This window comes from Cebidichthys violaceus, unplaced genomic scaffold, assembly GCF_023349555.1.
Source record: "Cebidichthys violaceus isolate CVI_PGR_0920_01 unplaced genomic scaffold, fCebVio1.0.p SCAF_154, whole genome shotgun sequence".
NCBI lineage: Eukaryota > Metazoa > Chordata > Actinopteri > Perciformes > Stichaeidae > Cebidichthys > Cebidichthys violaceus.
The window spans coordinates 549-23,110 of NW_027176323.1; the positions used below are offsets into that span (position 1 = coordinate 549).

Below are 22,562 nucleotides of genomic sequence, written 5' to 3' on the forward strand. Positions count from 1 at the left end.
GCGTTTTGGTTTGGTCTGGCCAAGAAAGGCAGTGGGATTCAGAATTACGTGGTAATAGCAGAATACAAAAAAAGTCATTAAAAAAAAAGGTGTTTTTGAGAAAATCACGAGAGGACCTCGTGCATCCAGCTATAACCGGCCAGCGCAAAAAATATTACGAAGTTTGCTGCAGTGAAATGCGAGATTCGTCGTGGACAGACGGAGAGGCGCACACTCACTCACTCACACATTTTACATTCCTGGCAGAAATGTTCCCTTCTGCTCCTTTAAAGAGAGGACGCCTCATTTGAACGTGGTACTCAAGTATTGCATTACTCAGGTTTTCCTCATCCATGTTGAGAAGTGTTGTAGTGACACCTAGTGGTGAGGTGTGATCTGTGCCGAATATTAATTCTGATGTTGATCAAAATATGTAAAAAATTAAGGATTCAAGTACAAACCAGACATCAGTGAAAACCATCTCAACAGTATATTATTTTATTAGTTTCTGTAACCAAACCAAGAGAATGTAAATAAGACCGTACATATTTTAATACAGCGATGAAACCCCTGTACAAGTTCAACAAAAACAAAAATCTCATTACCCTCCCTCCCTCCATCCTCCAAAGCAAGGACTCTTTCTCCCCCCCCCCCCCCGGCTCGGGTAGAGGTGAGGAGGACGCTCCTCCACCCCCCCCCCACCACCACCACCACCTCAGGGTGCATACTACTGTACATTTCTGAAGGGCCCTCGTCGCCACAACCCCCCCCGAGATGAAAGCGTTGTGGGCGGGACAGCCGGCGGAGGCGAGGCGGAGACGGAACACGGCGCTGATTGCTCTCGTCAGTAAAGACAACTAAAACGATAAGTGTCCTTCTGCTTAAACGCGTCTGAACTTGAGGCTTTTTCGTTTCATCTTTTTTTTTTTTTTTTTTCCTTGTTCTCCGGTCCTCGTGAGGGTTGACATACACACACATACATACATACATACATACACACATACACACACACACACACTTGAGTTTTCTACCGTTTCACCCATCAACTCCTCACCGTTCCTACTCCTCTAAAATAGCCCTATCCTGCAGCTATTCTCTAGCTAAGGGCACTGAAATCAGTCATTAGCAGCAGGTCTGGGTGCTTTACAGTGAATGTGTGTGTGTGTGTGTGTGTGTGTGTGTAGGTGTGTGTGTGTAGGTGTGTTTGTGTGACAGCAAGGAAGCAGTGAAATGGGTGTGTGACAGTAGCTTTATGTAGTGAAGACCAATCAAAACTCCTTAAAATCCCCCAAAAAGAAAGGCTGTGACGTCTTCTCTGCGTTGCTTTAACCTTTGGCTAAATAAACAGGGGAGTCCAGCTATGATGCCACAAACACACACACACACACACACACACACACACACCCCCGACACACACACACACACACACACACACACACACACACACACACACACACACACCCCCGACACACACACACACACACACACACATCCCAACACGTCAGTAATTCTCAGGCAAGGAGATGAGAGCAGAAGGCAGGAGCAGAAGCTCACGGGCAGACTCGTCGATAAATCAAAAATTCATTAATTTCAAATCAACTGCTTTAATTTTTTCACATTTCCGTTCTGGTAAAAACAAAAACACACACAAAAAAAAGAGAAAGAGATCAGATTTCACGTCTGTGTGCGGTGACCGTGGGTGAAATGTGAGTGTGTGGTGATCGAGGTGCACACGTCGCGTGACGGGAGATCGGCCAACAACAACAAACAAAAAAAAAAAGAAAAAAAGTGTGCTTCGCTAAAATGACGTCTCCGTAACGAGATCGTTTTCGACGACACAAACGGAACCGATTCTTTCGTTTAACAAAAACAGCGTTCTCCTATAATATGCGCGATCCTATCTGGAGGGGGAAAAAAAGAAAGAAGAAGAAGAAGAAGAAGAAGAAGAAGAAGAACAGAGGAACAGAAATCAAGAGCTATATATATAATAATAAAAAAAAAATAATGGCAAACTCAGCAGCAAATCTCATTTTCGAATTTTCTCTTTCCAACTCTCCTCTGATCTACCGTCTGAGTAGATTTCTATGGAACAACTTGTGCAGCCATTTTTTTTTTTTTTTTTTTTTTTTTTTTTTTTTTTTTTAAATCGGCTTCTAAATATGATGGAAGAATCCAACTCAAAGCGCCGCCACCTACAGTGGGACAAGACGGGGGAAGAAAGAGGAGGATTATGTTTAGGCGGGACAGTGCCTCCTCTACCATCAACTCCCCCCACCCCCACCCCCCCCAGGGCTGATATGAGGCAGTGACTGAGTGAATGGGGCTCGATCCTCTCTCTTCCCATCCATTCGTATTGTCATCTGAAGAGGCTTTTTTCCGCCGCTCTTTACTTGCCCTCTTCTGGCTTGATGGCCTGCGGTTTTATGGGGCCGGTCCGGATGGGCTTGGCCGAGGAGACGGGGGGTTTGTCGGGATCCGGGCGGTCGACCGCGGCCTGGTGGTTTGGGGCGGGGGCGTCGAGCGGGGGTTTCCCCCCCTGGTCGAGCCGCGACGCTTTGCCGACCTGCGGGGCCTTGAGCTGCTGCTGCTCCGAGAAGAACTTATGCGTGGCCTGGAGAACCTCGGCCCGCTGCTTCGCCTGCAGGGCGATAAAGACACGATCAAAATAAGAAGACAAAGCCACTCATCACTGACGGATGACTTCATCATCCGCCCCGCCCCCACCCCCCGTTAATAAAACCAGAATCGGCATATTAAACAGGGAACCAGACCTTTAGGTCCTGCTCGGCCTTCATAGCCGCCTGCGTGCCTCTGGGAGCGAGCGAGGGACCCGGAGGTCCTCGGGGAGGGTGCTGGCTGTGCTGTGGGTGCTGAGGGTGCTGTGGGTGCTGCGGGTGCTGAGGGCGGGGATGGGGCATGAGACCACCACCCATATTGGGCGACATCGGGGGGCCCATTGTAGAGCGCTGGACGCCTCCTGCAAACGAGTTAACGTGAGGCGGTCGAACCAGAGGAGAGACGATGTTGGGCTGAGACAGAATCTGAAATGAAGAGACGGGGACATAAAATGGGACGCTTGACATTTAACCTTCGCTGCTAATATCCATCCATCTGAACACAGGCGTGATTAATCTACCTGTGGGTTGAACTGGCCAGGGAAGTGCTGCGTCATCCTCATGCCGGCGGAGCTAGCCTGAAACTGCTTCTGGTACAGCATGCTGTTGATCTTACTGGACTGACTGCTGGGAGACGTGGAGCTCGCTCTGCAGGAGGAGGAGGAGGAAGCAATCATCATGAATGACACATGAACCCAACTAGATACATTGCTGACTTGGCGACAAACAAGTTATGAGTAAAGAAATGATGGACTTGTTTGGTGCCACACACACACACACACACACACACACACACACACACACACACACACACACACACACACACACACACACTAGGGGGTACCTGTAATGGCTGGAGGTGGGCGTGGTGCTCCGGGCGCCGATGGGAGGGGTTCCGGGCTTCACATCCATCCCACTGCCAAAGAGTTTCAGATCCATGTCCATCTGCAAAGTGTCAACACACACAAAAAAAAAAACCCGTTACTGGAACTATAAATCAAAACGACTCTCTCTCTGCCTAATGTGTTGCGATTGATTGTCGTGATGTAAAAGTCTCTGAAATGATGCATCTTTGTATTCATGCCAGTCTTGAACCGTTTAGATTAGAATAAGTAGCTTTAACAGCGGCTCTGCAGCACCTTGCTGGTCGGCGGCTGCATCATGCTGTGGCTGGGGCCCATGAGGCCTCGGTATGGCTGGGACACCGGGGGCTGCCGGTTGATGTTGGGGGGCTGCGCCTGGGGAGGAGTGGGAGGCAGCGCCAGGAGGGGCTGGCCTCCACCCGAGCCGAAGTTAGACAGCGACAGCTGGGAGCTGGGCATCGAGACGGTCATCTGGAGAGAGGTTAAGACGCACAAACGATCAAAATCACGCACTCACCGACTCATCAATCAACAGCTTATCAATCTGCAGCTTACCTGTTGCATTGCAGAGCTGGGCGACTGGGTGTTGCTGTAGTAGCTACTCTGGCCGTGTTGTTGCACCTGTCCCGAGTACATGTTAGAATGCTGACTCATCCCCTGTCGGGCCTGAAACACAAGACGCACACATGTCAGACGGAACACGCAAACGCGCTCACAAATAAATAGAGATGTCAGTAAGGCGTTGGGTCAATACCATGAGGCTGAGTGGAACAGATCCTTTGTGCAGACTGGTTACCTGCAGCAGGTGCGTGTCAATGAGCTGGGAGCCTCCCATGCCAGACGGCTGGTTGAGCTGCGGCTCGAACAGGATGGGAATGTGCTGGGCGGACGAGGCCTGCTGATAGGCCAGACTGGACTGAGGCTTGCCGAGCTCGGAGGCCTGGACGCCGGCGTAGCTGTGCAGCGACGGCCCCGACAGCATCATGGAGGGCTGCGACAGGCTGCTCTGCATGAACGCCTGCTGAGACCTGAGGACGGATCGGGACGAGGGGATCGGATGAGCGAACAGCGGCGGTACCGTGTGCGCGTGTCGGGAAGCGTCGGGGACAGAATACGAGCGCTGCGGTTTTTTTGGCGAGTTACCTGTAAGGCTGCAGCGAGGAGCTGAACAGGTCCTGTTGCTGGGAGACCGGGGGACCGGCGCTGAGTCCGAGCTGAGCCTGATGCGTGTGTTGGTGTTGGTGTTGGTGCTGATGCTGATGTTGGTGTTGGTGCTGATGTTGGTGTTGGTGCTGCGGCTGACCTTGCAGTGGAGCGTAGATGGGGATGGGAATCTGCTGCACTGCTGTCGGCTATAAAAAAAAAAAAAAAGGTGGAGAAACAGGTGGTTTTACCTCCAACACAAAAAAAAAACTAACATTCCCGCAGCATGTTACTGAAACAGAAAACCCCACCTGTGAGATGCCGGGCTGGAAGCCCTGCTGCTGCGCCAGGGAGGGAGGAGCCAAGCGAGGGTGGGGGGTACTGAAGAGGTGGCTAGTGTCCATGTAGAACGCTGGAATCTGAGCTGCAGAACCTCGACAGACACGGGTTTCAATATTAGCTATTTAGTCTTTGAAATGGGAAACTAAACATCGAGAAATAAAAACAAGAGCGGTGGGTGAACATGGCGATTGGGTGGCATGCGTCTCTCACCTGCTGCAGACTGAGAGACGTACACCTGTGGGGTCTGCTGCTGCTGGGGCAGGAGGGTCGGCACGCAGCCCAGCTGAGAGAAGCTGCTGCTGCTGCTGCTGCTGCTGGAGGACAGACTTCCACCCTGCAGCTGCTGGGGCTTCACCTTGCAGATGTTGGGCGGGTCGGAGGCCGTGGTGGTCTTGGTGCCGAGCGATGACGTCGTGTAGGTGCCGGCGCCTGCAGGGGTGGAGACGAGGACACACGGTGAACGCAAGAGATCACAATGGAGGAACAAGGGGACATTTTTGTACTACTGTGGACGGGGGACGGGGGTGTTACCGACAACCCCACCTGTAATTTGGAGACGCGTTACCTGACAGGGAGGTGCTGGGGGTGACGGAAGCCACGGGGATCTGCGGCATGGAGGCGGAGGAGAAGGTGGAGTACGAGGACGCGCAGGAGGTGATGGGGGAGGAGGAGGAAGTGACCGGAGAGTTCTTCTCCAGACTCGGGGAGTTCTCCCACGCCTTACGAGCCGATTCCATCTGAGGAGGAAGAAACGGACGCTCGGGTTACGTTTCACCGAAACGTTTCGGAGCGAGACAGAACCACTCAAAACAACGTTTACCTTTCTCTACGTACCTTTAGCGTTAGGTCAACAGTAGCGGGAGAGACGGTGCTGAGGCTGGAGCCCTGCTGCAGGGTCTCTCGTCGAGGAAGGGGCAACGAGTGCGGTAGCGCCACCTGGAAACACACCGGTGTTTAGGACTAAAGCGTCTGCATTACACACGGACGGGTGATCTCTTCAAATATTAAAAACAAGGAGGTGTATACTCACATTCGCCACCAAACTCTCTTCTATTTTGTTCACTCCTGTCGGAACACTGTCCGCCAGGGAGGAGGAGGGAGTGGTGTAGTCGGTGACAGACTCCTGAGAGAGAAAAGAGACAGAAATTCAGCAAATTATACTGCAGAAATATTACTTAAAAGTGTATCAACAGCGTCAAAGGAACAATGTAGGGCTGTCAAACTAACGATCATAACAGGACGATGGAATAAATAAAGCCGTGCCTTAGAGTTACTGTTGTACTCCGCTAAGGGCACCGTGATCATGCCCTCGATGTCTCCTCCCAGCTCTGGCACCGCGGCGTCGCTGGTGGGAGGACTGGAGTCCGTGGCTCTGCTGACGACTCCTCCGGGGACTCCTCCCTCCATCCCCTCCCCTTCTCCCCCGCGAGCGTCTTTGGCCTTGCGGTTCTTTAAGGAGCGCTCTTTACCGATGGGACCCGGCTTGTACTCCTTGGTTTCCACCGGTTCCATTTCAGGAAGCTGGAGAGAAAGGACGGATTGAAAGATTGAAATGAATTCATAGGGATGAGTGTCGGTGGCGTTTCCTCCGGCGGCCCGAGTTACCTTCTGTGTTTTGATCGGACCGGCTCGAGGTTGCTTCTGTCTCTGTTCTTTGGGAGCAGGCAGTTTGTTTTCAGAGACGGTTTCCAGCAACGCCGGAATCCCATCGCTGTCGGTGCTGCCCGCTGACGACGGCGCTCCGAACTGAATACTGTCTATCGCCAACTCCACGCCGCCCTCCGATCCGGGCTTCACACCCTGGAAAACCCGACACATTTGAAGGTTTCAGCGCGTAGCGAAAAGGATCGTGCGGCGAGCCAAAGAAGACGGGCGTGTTCAACATACCTCGGTGACGGCGCCGGTAAAGGAGGTGAGAGGTTTGTTCCAGGCGCTCACAGAAGGCGGCTGGGGGGGGCTGATTGGACCGACTGGAATAAAAAAAACACATGACACGTGTCAGACCTGCGTCACAAGAGGAACCGAGACAAAATTTCAAGACCCAAGAATCGACTTATCCACTCACGCTTCTTGACCTCAGGGAGGACGGTGGAGCCCGCCACCTTGTTCTCCCACAGTTCTGTACCCAGGGTGCTGTGCGTCGGCGCGGGGGCGGGAGGTAGACTCTTGGAGGTAAAGTCCACAGCGGCGGCGGCGGCAGTGGGGACGGAGGGCAGCGGAGCCACGGCTCCTTCCAGAGTCTGGGGCGATGCGGCGGGCTGGGAGGGGGCGAGGTGAGGATGCTGGGGAGCAGAAATGAGTGGCTGAGGAGGGGCCTGAGGCGTCATGACGACGGGAGGCTGAGACTGAGAGGACTGTTGCTGCTGCTGCTGCGAGGACTGCTTTTTGGCGAATCTTGGCGGCAGCTTTCCTCCGCCCCCTCTGCCCTTCTCACCAGAGCCTTTTTTACTCCAGTTCTGTAGGAGCAGAATACGTTCATTATACTGCCGCAAAGCATCGCATTGCTGCTGTTTTTTTCCCCCCCACTACGCGGTGGAAGCCCTCCTCTCACCTGAGGCGTCTGCTCTTCCTTTTTCCGCTTCTCTTCGTCCTGCAGGCGTTTCTGCTGCTTGCGGGACACCACCTCGGTGAAGCCGTCATCGGTGGCGTTGGACTGCGGGTCCTCCGTGGTGGTGACCTCGGGGTGGTCGTCAATGATCACGACGCCTAGAAGCGGACGGAGACATTTACATTCAACGTTAAGAGCGGCTGGAGCAGAGCGTGGGTTTCCCCCGGCCGATCAAGAGCAGAACCGTGTTTTACTCACTGGCGTAATTGTTCAGATCGAACTGGGACAGAGCGTTCTCTTTGGGCTTCTTGGCGGCCTGTTTGGCCTCGTCTTTGCGGCGGCCGGACTGGTCTTTCGAGGGCCTCTGGGACGCTCCTCCAGCCGTTTGCGCTCCACCTTCTGAGTTCTGCTGCGCCGAAGGGCTGTTTGTATCAGAGACGCACGTTAGGGACAGAGACAAAAAAAAAGAAAAAAAAAAAAGGCCGAAATAAGAGACACAACAGCGTAGTGGTGAAGGAGCCTGAATTCTGTAATATGAGAATTGTGCAAAAGAAAAAAAGGCCTCTTTTGTTAACCGTCCTTTGAGTTGAAGTAGAAGATGACAAAGACGACACTCGAGTGATAGATGAAGGGAGGAAACGCTTCTGTCGAGGTGCAAATGTTGTCTAAAAATACTACCACACATGTAGCTATTGCTAACACTCGAGTACAGTAATCTAACCAAGAGGAGAATCCTTTAAACAGCCGAAGTCAACTCGGACTTCGGCAAGAGCTTGTAGTTGCTGCACTAGTGAAAAGCACCGCATGTTAATTAGGAAGAACGGTAGACAAAAGGTTTATTGTGGGTGAATAAAGCTCCAGTATTATCCTGCTGCACGCTGTTCATTGAGGCAGCTTCATTGTGTCAAGTGTTAATGCAAGCAGACAAAGTAAATGCTTAACGACACACAAAAGCCCGATTGTTCAAAACTCACCCTTTGCGGCCGGTTTTGGCTCCTCCCCTCCTCTCCCCCTTGCCCCCTGCGTAGCTCCGGCCCGGTTTGGCTCCGCTGTTGCCTCTGCGGTTCTGCCTCTCCGTGGGCCTCTGGCTCGAGAAGCTCCTCTTGGCCGAGGGAGGCCCCTCGCGTCTTGGAGTCGTCCCTCCGTCGGGAGGGCTTCTGTTGGGGGTCAAAGAGCCCTGAGGGGCCCCGGGAGCCGGGGCCGAGGCGGCGGCCGCTTCATTAGCGGCCTCCAGCGCTCCTTTCCTTTCTTCTCGCTCCCTCCTTTCGTTGAAGTCGCTGCTCTCGGACGCAGTTTCCCATTCCTCGTTGGCTTGATCCGAAGAGTTCTGGTTGGACAAGTCCGGGGACTTGGTGCCGACTGCGGCGACGGCGGGGCTGCCGGTCTCGGGCAACGGTGCGTCCGTAGTAGAGGACGAGTCGGTTGCCGGCATAGCGGCTGCCGCGTCAGCAGGCACAGTGACGGGGGTCCCCGGAGCTCTAGACAGGGTCGGGGAGACAGAGACGGGGGCCGGGGCAGAGCTAGAGACGGCAGCAGGCACTGGGAACAGAGGGACAGGACTCGGGGCTGTTTCTCCACTAGCTAACACTGCAGCCTCCCGCTCCTTCAAGCGCCTGAAGCGGGGCGGTTTATCTTGCCTGGGGGGCCGTGCTGGTCTGGACCGACGAGGCCTTTCTCTACTGCTCTGTTGAGCCATGTCTCCAAATTTCTTGCCGTCGGACCGTGGGTGTCGTCGGTCAGCCGCAGGATTGTCATATCTTTGCGTGGACTCGGTGTCCTCGGGCCTGAATGTCTCCATGGGTTTAGAGGGCCACTGAGAAGAGGACTCTCTCGCTCCCGGCCGTCTGAGAGGGCCCGAGCGAGGCCCGCCGCGCTCCCTTGCTCCACCTCGTCTACTGTACAGCCCTCCTCTTCCTCGCCGAGAAGGCTCTCCTTTCGGGAGGAATCCCGGCTTGGGTCGGCCGTCGTCGTCCCCTCTGGGTCCAACCCGTTCCCCCATGTGAGGAGGTCCGAAGCCCGGCTTGTGGGGCCCGGGCCGGGGCTCCCCAGGGAGCTCCCGTCTCAACGGACGGCTAGGTTTGGTGCTCGGCTCGCGGTCAGACGGTCCGGTGTCACTGGCGGACTCTCTCCCGCCTTCGCTTTCAGAATCCGTGTCTGAACCGCGGCGCCGTCTGCGTTTCGGTATAACCTCAAAGTCTGAGCTCTCGCTGCGCGTTTCGCTTTCTTCCCTGTTGCGAAAGGCAGCGGCGCCTCCGGCAGAAGGTAAGTCGGCGCGCGAACGGGGCTCTCTGTAATTGAACTCCGCTCGGCTTCGACCGCGACCCCCCCTGCTTCGGCCGCCGTAAGTCCCCCGGTAGCTCCGCCCTCTGGAGTAATACTCCCCTCGGCCGCGTGCTTTGAAATTTGAGTCGGCGGGCCACTCTCTATCTCTGTCTCGGTCTCTGTCCCTGTCTCTGTCTTTGTCCATATCCTTCTCCCTCTCGCGTTCCCTCTCCCTCTCCTCCCGCCGGTAGGAACGTGGAGGAAGGTTGGACTCTTTCCTGGAGGGCAGTTTGGGTTCCGGGTGTTTGTCATTGCCGGGCGGTTTGTCGGCTTTCTCCTCCTGAGAGGAAGAGGTGGGAGGCGCCGTTGAAGGCTGGGAGTCTCTGACTCTCTGATGGCCGGTCGGCGTTTCCTCGGCCTCAGCAGCTTCTCTCTTGCCCTCACCCTGAGGTCTGGAGCCCTCAGACACAGCAGCAGCTGCAGAGGGAGGTTTGGACGGCTGATCCTTTTTGGACCGGTCCCCTCTCTCCCCTCGTTCCCCTCTCTCGTGACGCTTCTCCCTCTCTTCTCTTTGTTCTCGCTCTTCTTTCATGTCCCTCAGGACAGGCTTCTTTATTGGCCCAGACCTGCGGACGGGTCTCTCTCCCCCTGGTCCTTCCCTGCGTCCGGCGCTTGATCGAGCAGCCCAGCGCAGCTCGGCTTTCTGCTTGCTAGAAGCTGGCAGAGGCAGCTTCTCTTGTTTGTGTAATCCATCAGCGGGAGGTGTAGCCCTGTTGCTAGTCACCGCAGCTTGGGGGTAGAGTTCATTCTGGGGCTTATCGTCGGTCCGTTCTCCCGTGTCCTGTAGCTCTAGACATTTCGTTCCCAGGGACAGCCCATCAAACCTGGGCTCCTCCAGCTTGAGGGAGTGGCTGGAGCCCTGGGAGACACTCTTCTGGAGCATAGCCTGACCAAGAGCTTCTACCTCTTCCCCACTGGGTAGGCCCGGCTCCTCGGCGTCGAAGGCGGAGCCTACGGGGACCCCGTCTAGAGGCCCCGACGGGTCCTCTGGGTCCTGGGTAAACGCTGACAGGGACTCTGTAGGGTCCTGGAAGAAGTTACTTTTATGAGAGTCCAATGCACTGTGGTCCTGGGGATACATCGCCGGGAGACCCCGGTCCAGATCCAAAGCAGAGTCCATCCTGTAGAGACACAATTGTTATTAGGTATCGGCATGCGCAGAAAATAAAAAGATTCTCATGATGTCATGTACTTTCCGTTTACCTCGGCTCCTTGTTATCATCCCGTCCTTTTGGGGGCGTTACAGACGGTAGCGGCTCCGACTGTGGGTACGGGTCCGATCCCCAAACCATGCGCGAGTCCGACGGCAGGCCGTGGTCACGGATGGGTCGGGTCAAATGGTCGAAGGAGTCGGAGCTGGAGCTGGAGTTGTCGCCAGGCTCTCTGCGCACAATCTGCTTAGGAGGCATCCTCCCTAAAGGTGACAAAACAGACCGACGTCAACGCCCAGCTTCTCCTTTCATAATGTTCTTCATTACATTATGAATGTTATTTATGTCTATTTTAGACAGAAAAAGGGTGGAAAGCCTGAGCTCATTCCTAAATAATGACAACACACAATTAAAAACTCTGTACTCTATTAATCTATTGAGCCATGCAAGTTACTGCATTGTCCTACACTGTCCTGCAAAGACTTCAGAATAAAAGCCTTGCGTGAACAAATGAAGGGATTCAGTCCACATAAAGATGTCAGAGGGCTCTTATTTTGAAACAGGAGGTGCGAAAACTAAAATCATCCGTCGGCACAACAAAGACACTCAAACGCTCTGTAATTCTTATCCACATAGCTCCCTACCAGGGTGAATGTTAGTCGGCATGTCCATGGGAGGACGTCCCGACATCATCCGGGGGTCCATGTAGGACTGCATCATGAGCCAGCGGGGGTCAAACCCCATGGAGGCCAGGTGCTGGTGGTGGGGCCCGATGGGTTGATACATGGAGCGTTGTTGTTGTTGTTGTTGTTGTTGTTGTTGTTGTTGTTGTTGTTGCTGCTGCTGCTGCTGCTGCTGCTGCTGCTGGGGAGCTGGAATGCCGCCGCCGCCACCACCACCACCTGATGGAGACACAGAGCCCCCACTCTGGTGCTGCTGTTGTTGCCATTGTTGCTGCTTCATCTGCTCCTACAAGACCAACAGGAAACAAAGAAAGGTTATTTGCTTTTAATGGTGTCCGCTACATCAAAAGAAAGAGGTTGTCTTATAAAAGTTAGATCTGGTTGTTGGAGTCCCCTACTCGCCGTCTAGTCGCCGACACACCCACATGTTACGATTTAGCGAGCGGTTGTTGACTGAAGAAGCCAGATGTGGAAGTCCTTACCTGCTGTCGGAGGAAACGAGGCGGTAAAGACTTCTGAAACTGTTTGGAGTAGCCTGAGGTAAGAGAGGGACGCATGGCAGCTGCTGCTTCTCCTTCCAGCTGTGGCGGCGCCACGGGGACTTCCTCGCCGCCGGGGGTGTCCATGAGAGGCAGAGACAGGTGGGGCTCATCCACTGCGGGACAACAAAACCAAACGGTCATCAATGACCGAAAGAACGGCAGCCAGTTGTTAAACTGCACAACGATCGTTTGGACGCAAGCTAGCTCACCTCTGTTGTCCTCCGTGTTGAAATAGTCTCGGAGAGGCACTGTTGTCCTGTCTACCTGGTTCTCCTCCATCAGCGGGACGACCTCAACCGAGGAGCTCTCTTCCTCGCTCTGGGGCTCTGGATCTACGGCCACGGGTCTCTGGACGGGGGGGCTGGGCTGGCGAGGCGAGAGCACCGCCTCCTCCTCTACAGTCGGTTCTACGCTCTCCGGTTCTCGCTCCACCCTCTCCTCCTCGTCTCGGTCCACCATCTCAGGTTCAGGAGCGTCCACGATCGGGGCCTGCGATTGTGAAACTGGGATCGACGGTTCTGGACTGGACGAGCGAGCGGGAGCCGACGAGGACTCTTCCTCTTGGGCGGCTCCCTCTTCGTCGTTGGCGGTCGGAGGAAGAGGAGATTTGCCCTCATTCGCCGGTCGGTGTTTTTCATTGAGACGTTTGAGTTTTTCAGCGCAAGCGGCGAGCCGCTGTTCTTCCATCCGCCGCTCCTCTTCCTCCCTCCGCCGCCTCGCTCGCTCTACGGCTTCAGAAACCTCTTGAGGCTTCTTGCGCTTCTGCCGCCAGGCTTCAGGGTCCTCGTCGACGCCGGGTGCCGCCGCAGCCTGTGGTTTGGTCACACGTTGGGCTCCGCCGCCGACGGAGCGACCGACGCCCTGGAGGAAAATCGAGAAATGAGTACAGATAGAGACTCATCACCTTGCTGGTAAATAAGCTTGTTATCCAGCTTTACCTGGTAGTCCTGTGGGGCTGCTGACTTATTGTACTGCCCCATGCTGCCAGGCGATGGCGCTCTGGGATCACCGTCGGCCCACGAGGTTTTACTGGCCCCACGGTCCTCGGTACCTTCCTTCCAGCCCTCCTGACCGTCTGGGGGCCGAGATCGCAGACGCTCCACTTTACCCAGCCACTCCCTGAAGATAATGTCACAGGTTATTCAACATCTCTCTAAAGCGCACTTCAACCTCAGGCTGCACATCAAACCTCATCACAGAATCCACTACACAGAGTGTATTTTTGTGTAAATACATCGAACGTTGAATGACTAAGCGACAGTGAAGCACAGACGCTAAATAATGAATTCAAGAGAATCCAAGTGTTGAAAAGGACGACTTGCCAGTTCTCTCTTTTCTCCTTAGCAGCATGGTTTTCCTCATCGTCGCTGAAGTTTAGCTTCTCGCTGTAGTCCACCTCCATCTGAGCTCCTGGAGAGCAGAAAGGACAGGGTTGATGGATTACTTTTTTTTTTTTGTCCTTACTGGTTTTAGTTGAACACTGAGGTTCACAGGTATGGGTACCAACCTGCCCAGCCCTCATCAGTGTCGGTGTCCAAGTTGTCCAGCTCTTTAAGTTCCGTTGCGCTGATGATAGAGGGTCTGTCTGGGTCCTGGTGCCAGGACTGAGGGTGGCCCTGCTGGGGCCGTACTGGACGAGGACCCCTCACCATCCAACACGGGGGAAAAAAAGAAAAAGAAAAAAAGAAGCAGATTATGGCACCTGGTCTGGAAAACTAACAACTGGCTTTTATACTCCACTCTAGACGAGGTGAACCGTGAAGATGGGAACTCACTTCGCTCCGTCTTGTGGAACAGGGTATCTGAAGTTTGCTTGGCCTGGAGCAAACGTCATCTGAGGATAGGCGTGGAACATCTACAAGACAAAGACGGCGATCATCACGCAGGCTCAAGACGAGATAAACAACTACAGACCAACGGTGATGCGGTCTGTCCGTGGCGTAAAGCGAAGACTTACGTAGGGCGGCATCATGCTCCTGAAAGCAGGGTCGAAGTGAGTCGGCACCCCAGCGGGAGGCTGCTGCCCCCCGTTAAGTTTAGGCTGAGGAGGGGGGGCAGAGGGGGACAGCTTCTCCCTGCCGTCCCTCTGAACGTCAGCGGTTCCGGTCCGTCCAGGCTCCTCGGCTTCCCCCGGCGGCGTAGCGGTGCCGAGGCCCGCGCCGCCCTCCTCCGGAGCCTTGCTGTCCATCTCAGGGGGGCTGGGTGCAGCGATCAAATTCCTGCCTCCGCCCTCACGCCAACTGCCGACATCTAACGCGGCAGGAGAAGGAAAATATTAAAAGTTTGACCCGAACATCAGGCCAGAGCCCGGCGGTACGTTTACGAGCGCAGCCTTACTTTGAGGTCTGAGGCTGGGGCCCGGTCCATAAGGCTCCTCTTCTTGCTCGTCCCCTTTCTCCGCCTCACCAGCCGCCTGCAAGCTGGGAAACTCCTGTTGGAAATGGCTGCTCACGCGAGGGGCACCTGTACGACACGAGCGCATCATTAGGAATGCACAGAAATCCCAAGACTGAATGACTCACAGAGAAGCATCGAGAGCGCCGATCCTCAGTTGGCGTACAGCTGAGGTCCTCAAGCATATAAACCGGGGCTGCTAATACGCATCGTCAGCTGTAATGACTATAATAGAGCTGACCCCCGCCCAGCCATCATGAATCCAGATTTAATGTATTCAGGGTCATGTCACCTCACCACAGGCTTTGGAGCTTTTACCGGCGTAGAGCGGCCTCACTTTTTAGTAAACAAATCCATTTTTGTGTCACTGCATCCGCAGCAACGTTAACGAGCCCAAGTGGGAAAAACAAGTGGAAAACGTACAGGACAGTGTTCCACGTTTAGGGAGCGAGTGAAGAGAGCACATTTACCCTCCGGCTGCGTCGGCTTGCTGTTGGCCCAGGAGCGGCTGCCCACAACAGGAGGCTCCTGCGGCTGGATCACTGGTGGTTTGATCGGGGGCGGCGGTGTTTCCGATTGCCTGCGGCGCACAAAGAAACACGGTTTACAGACTCCTCCATCTAAGGACGTGGTTACGCTCCACTTTCGTGATCGGATCCGCCAGATCAGAACGGAGTGCACACATTGAATTCTTTACAATAGTCCGTTATTTAAAAGCTTTTATTTCGGAGCAGCAAAAATCAGGAAATGTTGATCATAAAATGAGACAAATTGGACACCGGATTGTGTCCACACAGAATGTCCACACCAGGACTGGGCCATATGGATACAAACCCTATCATGAGTCAGGTACTTTTATAGGGTTTTGTGAATTAAATGTACTGAGTATTTTCCTCATTTAACATCATTACATTACGGTCATTTACCGTAAAGCAGACGCTTTTACCCAAAGCGACTTACAATTCAGTATCTATCCATTTTGGGGCTAAATGTCTCGCTCAAGGACACATTGACATGAGAGCAGGAGCCGGGGATCGAACCACCGACCATCTGATTGAAAGGCGGCCCCTGCTCTCCACTTAGCCACGGTCACCCATTCAATTCAGAACCTTCGAAAAAAAGAATCTTATTTTCTGAAGAAATTTGAGTTATGTTACATTCTCAATTTAGATAAGCAATCGTCTGTCATGATATATCATTTCACCACGATATGAATCCACTGAAAGACGATAACTTGTCATCCTCGGTCCACGCCTCGCTGAGAGGCGAACGCGATGCGAGCCGGGCCACCTCTGCACGTGGTCTGGATGATCAGATTTCAAAATGTGAGCTACATCCGATCTCTGCCCGGGTACCAACTTTAACCGTGAAAACGCATCCCGAGGTGATCGGATGACAAACGGACACGTGTAGCCGCGGCCTTAGTTACTCCGTTGTGTTTAACCTGCGTTTAGAGAAGAGCCGTAACACAAGTGTAGCTTGAGTTCACCTCTCCTCCGCTCCCTCGGGTCGAGACGCCCAGCCGCTACCGTCTTTGGGGACAATGTTGACGTTGGGGTCGTTTCCCTTGTTCTCGGCCTTCAGACTGGGCAGGTTGGCCGGAGGGGGCATCCGCCGGCTGGCAGCAACTTTGCCCAAACTTTGGAGCCCATGTCTAGCAGCCACTGGGGTGAAGACACAGGTCACACGCAGGGGAACAGCAAGATAGTTAGATAAAAAGGAGGGCCAGGGAAAAAGATTATATTACATCGTTCAACTGAACTCAATGACGACAAACATTTACTGCAACAACGCGCCACTCATGGGGGACAATAGGGGTGTGTGGGGGGGGGGGGGGGGGGGGCTTACCTGCAGTTTTCTGGGTTTCCAGAGACTTGCCCTTGTAGGTGTTGAAGAGGCTAAGGGTTGCATACTTCGTTTTGCCATCCTTTGCCTTGGTGCTTTGCCCTGACTTCTCGGACATTTCGCTTGAAACTCATTGAGTCTGGTCCCTCTGGCCTCGCCCCCAGAACCAGCCTCCTACAGACCCAGGGTGAGGGGGGGGGGGGGGCAAACAAGGACAGAAAAGGTGAGGGAGGTTATTGGCTCTAGGACACTAAACCACAACAAAATATATCTCTGAACCTCTTTAGGGTCTGGTGCTGGTTCACAAAGCAGCCGTACATCTGCGCGCTCTCTCTCTCTCTCTCTCTCTCTCTCTCTCTCTCTCTCTCTCTCTCTCTCTCTCTCTCTCTCTCTCTCTCTCTCTCTCTCTCTCTCTCTCAGAATCATTTGTATTGAAGGTAAGTTGAGGACAGTGAGTCACCGGCCTGCAGTGACTTTGTGAATGTAACTGACAGGAGACACAGTTTTTAAATTGAGTTTTATGAACTTTGGATCCACCATGTCTGGCCGCTACATGATTCAATTAACCCGATTCAATTAACACGGTCGATATTTGTCTCGATACGGATTTGGTGGAACGGGAAAACCCCTAAAATTTATTTCGCGAAACTACAGATTTGAGGCCTGCGCACACATGACACAAGTCTAGACTGAACGCCATCTGATCTGACGGCTACTCGAAGGGGCGGCGAAGAAACAAGGCAGGCAGAAAGTGAATATATGAGAGAGAGAGAGAGAGAGAGAGAGAGAGAGAGCAGCACCATGGACAGAGATACAGCATGTCTAGGGCTGCAGTGTCTTTCCCCAAGTCACACAGAGGTCATTTATTATTAACGGAGCAGTGTGTGTGTGTGTGTGTGTGTGTGTGTGTGTGTGTGTGTGTGTGTGTGTGTGTGTGTGTGTGTGTGTGTGTGTGTGTTGGGGGGGGGGGGGGGGGGGGGTGACAGCTCAGACTATCTGCAACTTGGCCTTGGGAACATCCATTTAAAAAGGAAAAAGTCCTTTCAACAACCTGGCTCTTATTTTGTAAAATACTGTGTGTGAAATGCAACGATGATTCGCTCAGTCCTTGACCGAAGTAGTTCTTAGTCGACTGACACTCGTACAAATAGTGCCGACTAATCGATTAGTTGATTTAATCTTAAACGGGGGTTTAAATTCATTCATAAAAACATCACTCTCGTCTTTACACTGCCGTTAACTTGTGCATCAAATAGCTTTTGTGCCTCTGTAGCAGGCGTCCCAAGAGTCCATTAACAATGCGTAGAGCTCCGTGTCGTAGCGAAGCACCGGGACATCGCAGGTCTTATACAGACGCTCTCGTTTTTCCACTTCTGGTAGAGGCTGCTGATCACTGAAAGCCGAGGACGAGGAATGGCGACTTCGACGCATCCGAGGCTTTAAAATCTGCGGCTGTGTGAAAAGACGCTGAAGCCGGGAGAGGAGACAACACCGCGTCTCGGTCCGTTTCGGGCCAAAACACCGACAGAGTAGTACCCGTCGTCGACCTCGGCGCTGTGACAAACCTGGACACCGATTTGTGGATTTGTGCGCCCTCGCCGTGTACAGCGACAACATCAAAATGGACGAGTGTGGCTTCTGTATTTGGCAGAGAAGACTGATCACAAAGTCGCTTGTCAATTTTTTGATGATTCATCATCATCATCATTAGAAATCAATGGTTCTAGTACAGCATTGTCATGCTTGACTCGTAAAACGATTTGAACGCAGCAGGAACACGTTGATTTTTAGTCTAAGTCTTGGTGGTTGAGGGTGTTTGTCTGGGACTCTCACCACAGAACACACACACACGGATTATATCAAGCATGACCGATACAAATCTGGGTTTTTACGAATGCCTTACTGGGTATTGGTGTAAAGACCGGACCTTTACAACCGTTATGCAATTCAGCCGCGTGAACAGGGTCAAGAAGGTAAAAGATAGAAGCTACAGATCACAGTGTTTAAAGTGAACCGCCACATCACCCGGGGAGGTCCAGACGGAAGACGACGACGTTAAGTAACAACACCGTTCCTGGAAAACAAGGGTGGGTCTTTCTCCACGGTTCCGATTGTTAAAAAGCAAAAAGCAGCAACGTGTGACATTCAATACACCTTCAGTAGCTAGCATAGCGCATCGCGGTCTACGGAGCGGAGCGGAGCCGGATGGTGTTCAGACCCTGGTCCGAGCCGGCGGACGCTACGCTGCGACTGGCCGGTCTCGAGTGTCTGGACTTAGTGAAGGGTCGCCATGTTCAGGTCGTGGATCATTGACTGCAGTTCCCGTTGAACACAGGACAGCGTTACAATCAAACTATTCCTCTCCTCTCTGCAGCGCGCCTGTGGATGAGCGTTGCCTCTACAGTCTTCTACCCTAACAGTCCATTACGAGTCTCTCCTCTGCACTGCAGGACTCGAGCCTAAGTCCAGACTCCACCAGCGGGTCGGCTCAGATGACTCGCCCGCGCAGTTCTAATGCACCTAAATCTTTTGTTTAAAAGTGGGTCACGGCTCTGACCCGCAACGGTTAAGTCACATAATGAGAAGTCATGTCGATGGGCTGAATGAAGGGTGCCGGCTTGCGTTTCTTTGTCCCACATTGGTTTTCTATTGTGACGCTACAATGCGATACGTCATTAACACACCTGTTCAACGAGCAGAAGCGTGCCGCTATGGGGATATGTCCACAGTCCTCTCATCCAGTATCGCTAACAGCGGAGTTAAAACAAAAAAAAACGTTGTCTGGATGCAGTCTAACCGCTCAGCTCGGGTTATTCTTGTAAACTTATCTGCCGGCTGAGACAAAGCGGCGATACCTGCAGGCAGTAAATCACGTCAGCGGAGCGAGGAAGACGGGGAGGAACGACCGACCGCGTTCTTCGTGGGCTTCACTCAGGAATACTGCTCATTCCGTGGACATTTTAGATGTTTCCAGTGAAATATTGCCGAGTTTGTGTGCTCCTGTAAACGTCGTTGCTGCTCGAGCACGTCGAGTTGGATTTAAAATACTAATATGTTTATAAAATCCTCACGATGGCCTTTCCTAGTGTCCAGCGAAGAACTCCAAAATCTCTACAGTGACAAAGGAGAGTATATTATAGGAAATATTTGAAGGAATACCAGCCAAAGATACAGCAATGAGACTACATGAACATAAAATAAATATAGAAAGATTCTGGATTACTGGTCCTGACCCATAGATTTAAAAAAAAGAAAAAAAAGAAGCATCGCTGTATCCATTAATTGAACCGATTAGCATACATTGAACATCTACGAGCTCATGTTCCCTTTGATCAGGCTCCTTGCACTCACACTCACACACACACACACACACACACACACACACACACACACACTTCTTCTGACAAAAAAGCATGGAAGAAGATGAGGACGGGAAGCCACTTAAGATTACTGTGGTTCTCAAACACCAGGCTGATCGATACCACTGAGATGGTCTCCCTTGGGAGATTGTCAGTAATTTCAATAAGCACACCACAAACTGAAGGGTGGCTATGTTTGCCCCCCCCCCCTCCTCCCTATTGGATGCTTAGGTTCAAGGGACAAATGAGGCATTCGTTGCTGGAAATGCCAATTTCAAATGGACACATGGGAACACTTTAGGGGACTAACTGATGCAGTGTGTGACTATGTTTGATATCCATCCTAGTCGGGTTTATTGAGAAGAGAATCACAATACAGAAATGATTAGCATCTGTTGTTTTCTTCAACTCATTGCTAAAGCCCCCCCCCCCCCCACCAAAATATACTAGAACTATTGATCAGATCATGCATATCAAGTATTACTTCAATCAATATATGCAAAAAGCCTCCCGATAACTATTCAGATCCTGAACCATGTATGTATGTCACTTAGTAACCCACCAGGTGGATAATAAGAGTTTATTAATCATTTAGAGCCCCCCCCCCCCCCCCCCCATCCCGCCCAGCTCCTAAACGTACAGACTCGCCACAATACTAATGTGCTCCTTAAAGACCACATCTGTTGGAGTCTGCAAGACATCGAAACTGAAAAAAAAAGGAAAGCACGGTGCTAGTCTGAACGCGAGACTACACATCACGACAACGAAGAATAAATCTCAGTTCAACGCCAGCACATGTAGCACCCGAGAATAAGACCAAAGCACCATTATGATATGCCAGCTTAATTTACTGAATTGTGATGTTTCTGTAAACCCCTGATTGAGGGGTGTGCAGGCCATCCTTCTCCATGAATCAAGCTATACCGGCAGGGAGCAGAGGCCCACTTCGCCCGGAACTCAACCAACACCGGTCTCTGAGAACACTTTAAATGTGCAAGAGGTGTACACACACAAGAAAATATATACAGACATTATTATTCTTTTAATGTAGAATGAGAAGCAGTTACGAGAGCAGGCCTGCCGAGCATTGCATCGTTTAGCATAGTTTCGTTTCTCGCTGGTCGCCATCAAATCCACTCTTCTGCCCCCCTTTTCCTTCAGTGGCCAAAAGCATGCTAACACTAGCTTAGCGCGGTGTGAACACCAACACATCAGCTACCGTGGGGGCTAAACTTCCATCATTTTATTTTTTTAAACCTCGCACGACATGCAGACCCACCTGCCACCGCCGGTGCCTTCTTTGTCCTCTCGGCAGTTGTGCGGCCCGACTTGGAATCCGATGTCGGCCTGGTTTTGAGGTGGACGAACGTGTGTGTCTGGCCGGCGGATTACAAAAGCTGGCTAGCCTGCTAACGATGGTTAGCTACGTTAGCTACTGCCAACAAACCGCTCCACCACATGCACGGCGACTCGTTTTGCTGTGTCTTCGGCGCCGTTTCAAGCCGCCGGTCTGTCCTCGTGTGTTCGGCCGTTACTGTGGGAGCCGGTGCGCGGAGGTCTCGTGGTTCCGTGTCTATCCACGCCCGTTATCTCGTGTCACACCGTTTTTTCCTTAGTTGTGTGTGAGGCCCCGCTCGCGCCGCGGCCTGTCGCACAATCAAAGATGGCAGCCCGTTAGTTGCCAGATTTATCGTCTCATCCCCCACTCTCAAACCCGAAACCCCCTATGTCACCGTCAACGGCTCTCATTCAGAGAGACCGCCACCTACATTCTTACGATGGTATCCTGCACAAAACTGTACAGATCTTTGATTAAAAACAACCGTTTATTGTACAAATTAGTTATATTGTACACATTGGTTACAGTATCTTTTTCCATATTTTTATTGCAAACATTCTGTCCTAAACTTATGTTGTTGTGGCAAATTCCTTGAAAAACCTACTTAGTAAATCTTACTCTGATTTAAATTGTTTGTAGATCTGCTGTATAGATAAGCATGTATTTAACTATATAAAGACCAAAAAAAGAAAAACATTTATTGTATGTATTTATGTATATTCTGTTAAGAATATATATTATATGGTAGAAAATAAAACACAGTACTGAAACTGTTCATAAAGTCACAATCACTGTGTGAATACACTTCTGTACACATTTTACATTGAAATGTTATATTATAAAAAAATACTGTTACATTGGCTGGAGTCATATTTACAACTGCTTATAGTATCATTTGGGTTGAGGAGAAGGACTGGATTGATTTAAACGAGGTTGTCCTAAATGAAGGTAATTGTTGTTTATAATAGCTATTATTGTATGAGTGGTACCGATAGTGTACATGTATAGGTCTATACAGCTGTTACATTCACAGGTTACAGTTTTGGTAACTGAGGTGTTGAAGTGTGCAGCCACATAAACAGTTTAATTAAAAAAAAAAGATAAAATAAATGTTATCCCTCGGATAACATTTATTTAATCTTTTTTTTTTTAACCCTCGGATAACATTTCATAGGTAACCCCAAACCTGGCAACCCAAATGCTAACGATTCACGCGTGGACGATTCTTCTTCCGGGGTCTGTCGGTGTTTGCCGAGAGGCGGTTAGTTTGAAGGTTTGATAGGTCCATTTTAAAATGAGTCCACAATCATTATTGATCGATGCAGGTTATTTCTATCCATCTGTCTTCTACTTTCTATATTTCTACATCCAAAACGTCATTAACGAACTTATTGATGATGTAAATGTTCTGAACAGGACATCTTGTGTCTCCGCTTC

The 22,562-nt window shown here is 51.8% G+C and overlaps 1 protein-coding gene across 4 annotated transcripts; it reads right to left on the reverse strand.

Moving 5' to 3' along the window:
* Positions 1 to 874: 874 nt before the first annotated feature.
* prrc2c (proline-rich coiled-coil 2C) lies at positions 875 to 21,429 on the reverse strand. Of its 4 annotated transcripts, none has more exons than XM_068710426.1 (34): positions 21,066 to 21,429; positions 16,431 to 16,601; positions 16,072 to 16,246; positions 15,053 to 15,162; positions 14,526 to 14,651; positions 14,146 to 14,438; positions 13,963 to 14,043; positions 13,696 to 13,840; positions 13,511 to 13,598; positions 13,127 to 13,307; positions 12,398 to 13,049; positions 12,129 to 12,301; positions 11,608 to 11,932; positions 11,016 to 11,226; positions 8,465 to 10,933; positions 7,749 to 7,912; positions 7,494 to 7,648; positions 7,008 to 7,398; positions 6,830 to 6,912; positions 6,548 to 6,742; positions 6,206 to 6,463; positions 5,973 to 6,065; positions 5,777 to 5,878; positions 5,508 to 5,679; positions 5,153 to 5,371; positions 4,912 to 5,024; positions 4,601 to 4,809; positions 4,254 to 4,485; positions 4,013 to 4,123; positions 3,734 to 3,928; positions 3,439 to 3,539; positions 3,116 to 3,242; positions 2,751 to 3,020; positions 875 to 2,617 (listed from the first exon to the last, which is right to left on the reverse strand). In XM_068710426.1, exons 2-34 carry the CDS (start codon positions 16,543 to 16,545, stop codon positions 2,366 to 2,368), a joined length of 8,586 nt encoding a protein of 2,861 aa, XP_068566527.1. In that variant the 5' UTR covers positions 16,546 to 16,601; positions 21,066 to 21,429; the 3' UTR covers positions 875 to 2,365. The 4 variants fall into 4 exon arrangements, with proteins under 4 accessions (XP_068566527.1, XP_068566525.1, XP_068566526.1 ...); XM_068710424.1 differs by having other exon boundaries at positions 4,212 to 4,485; XM_068710425.1 differs by having other exon boundaries at positions 4,912 to 5,033.
* Between the last annotated feature and the right edge of the window lie 1,133 nt (positions 21,430 to 22,562).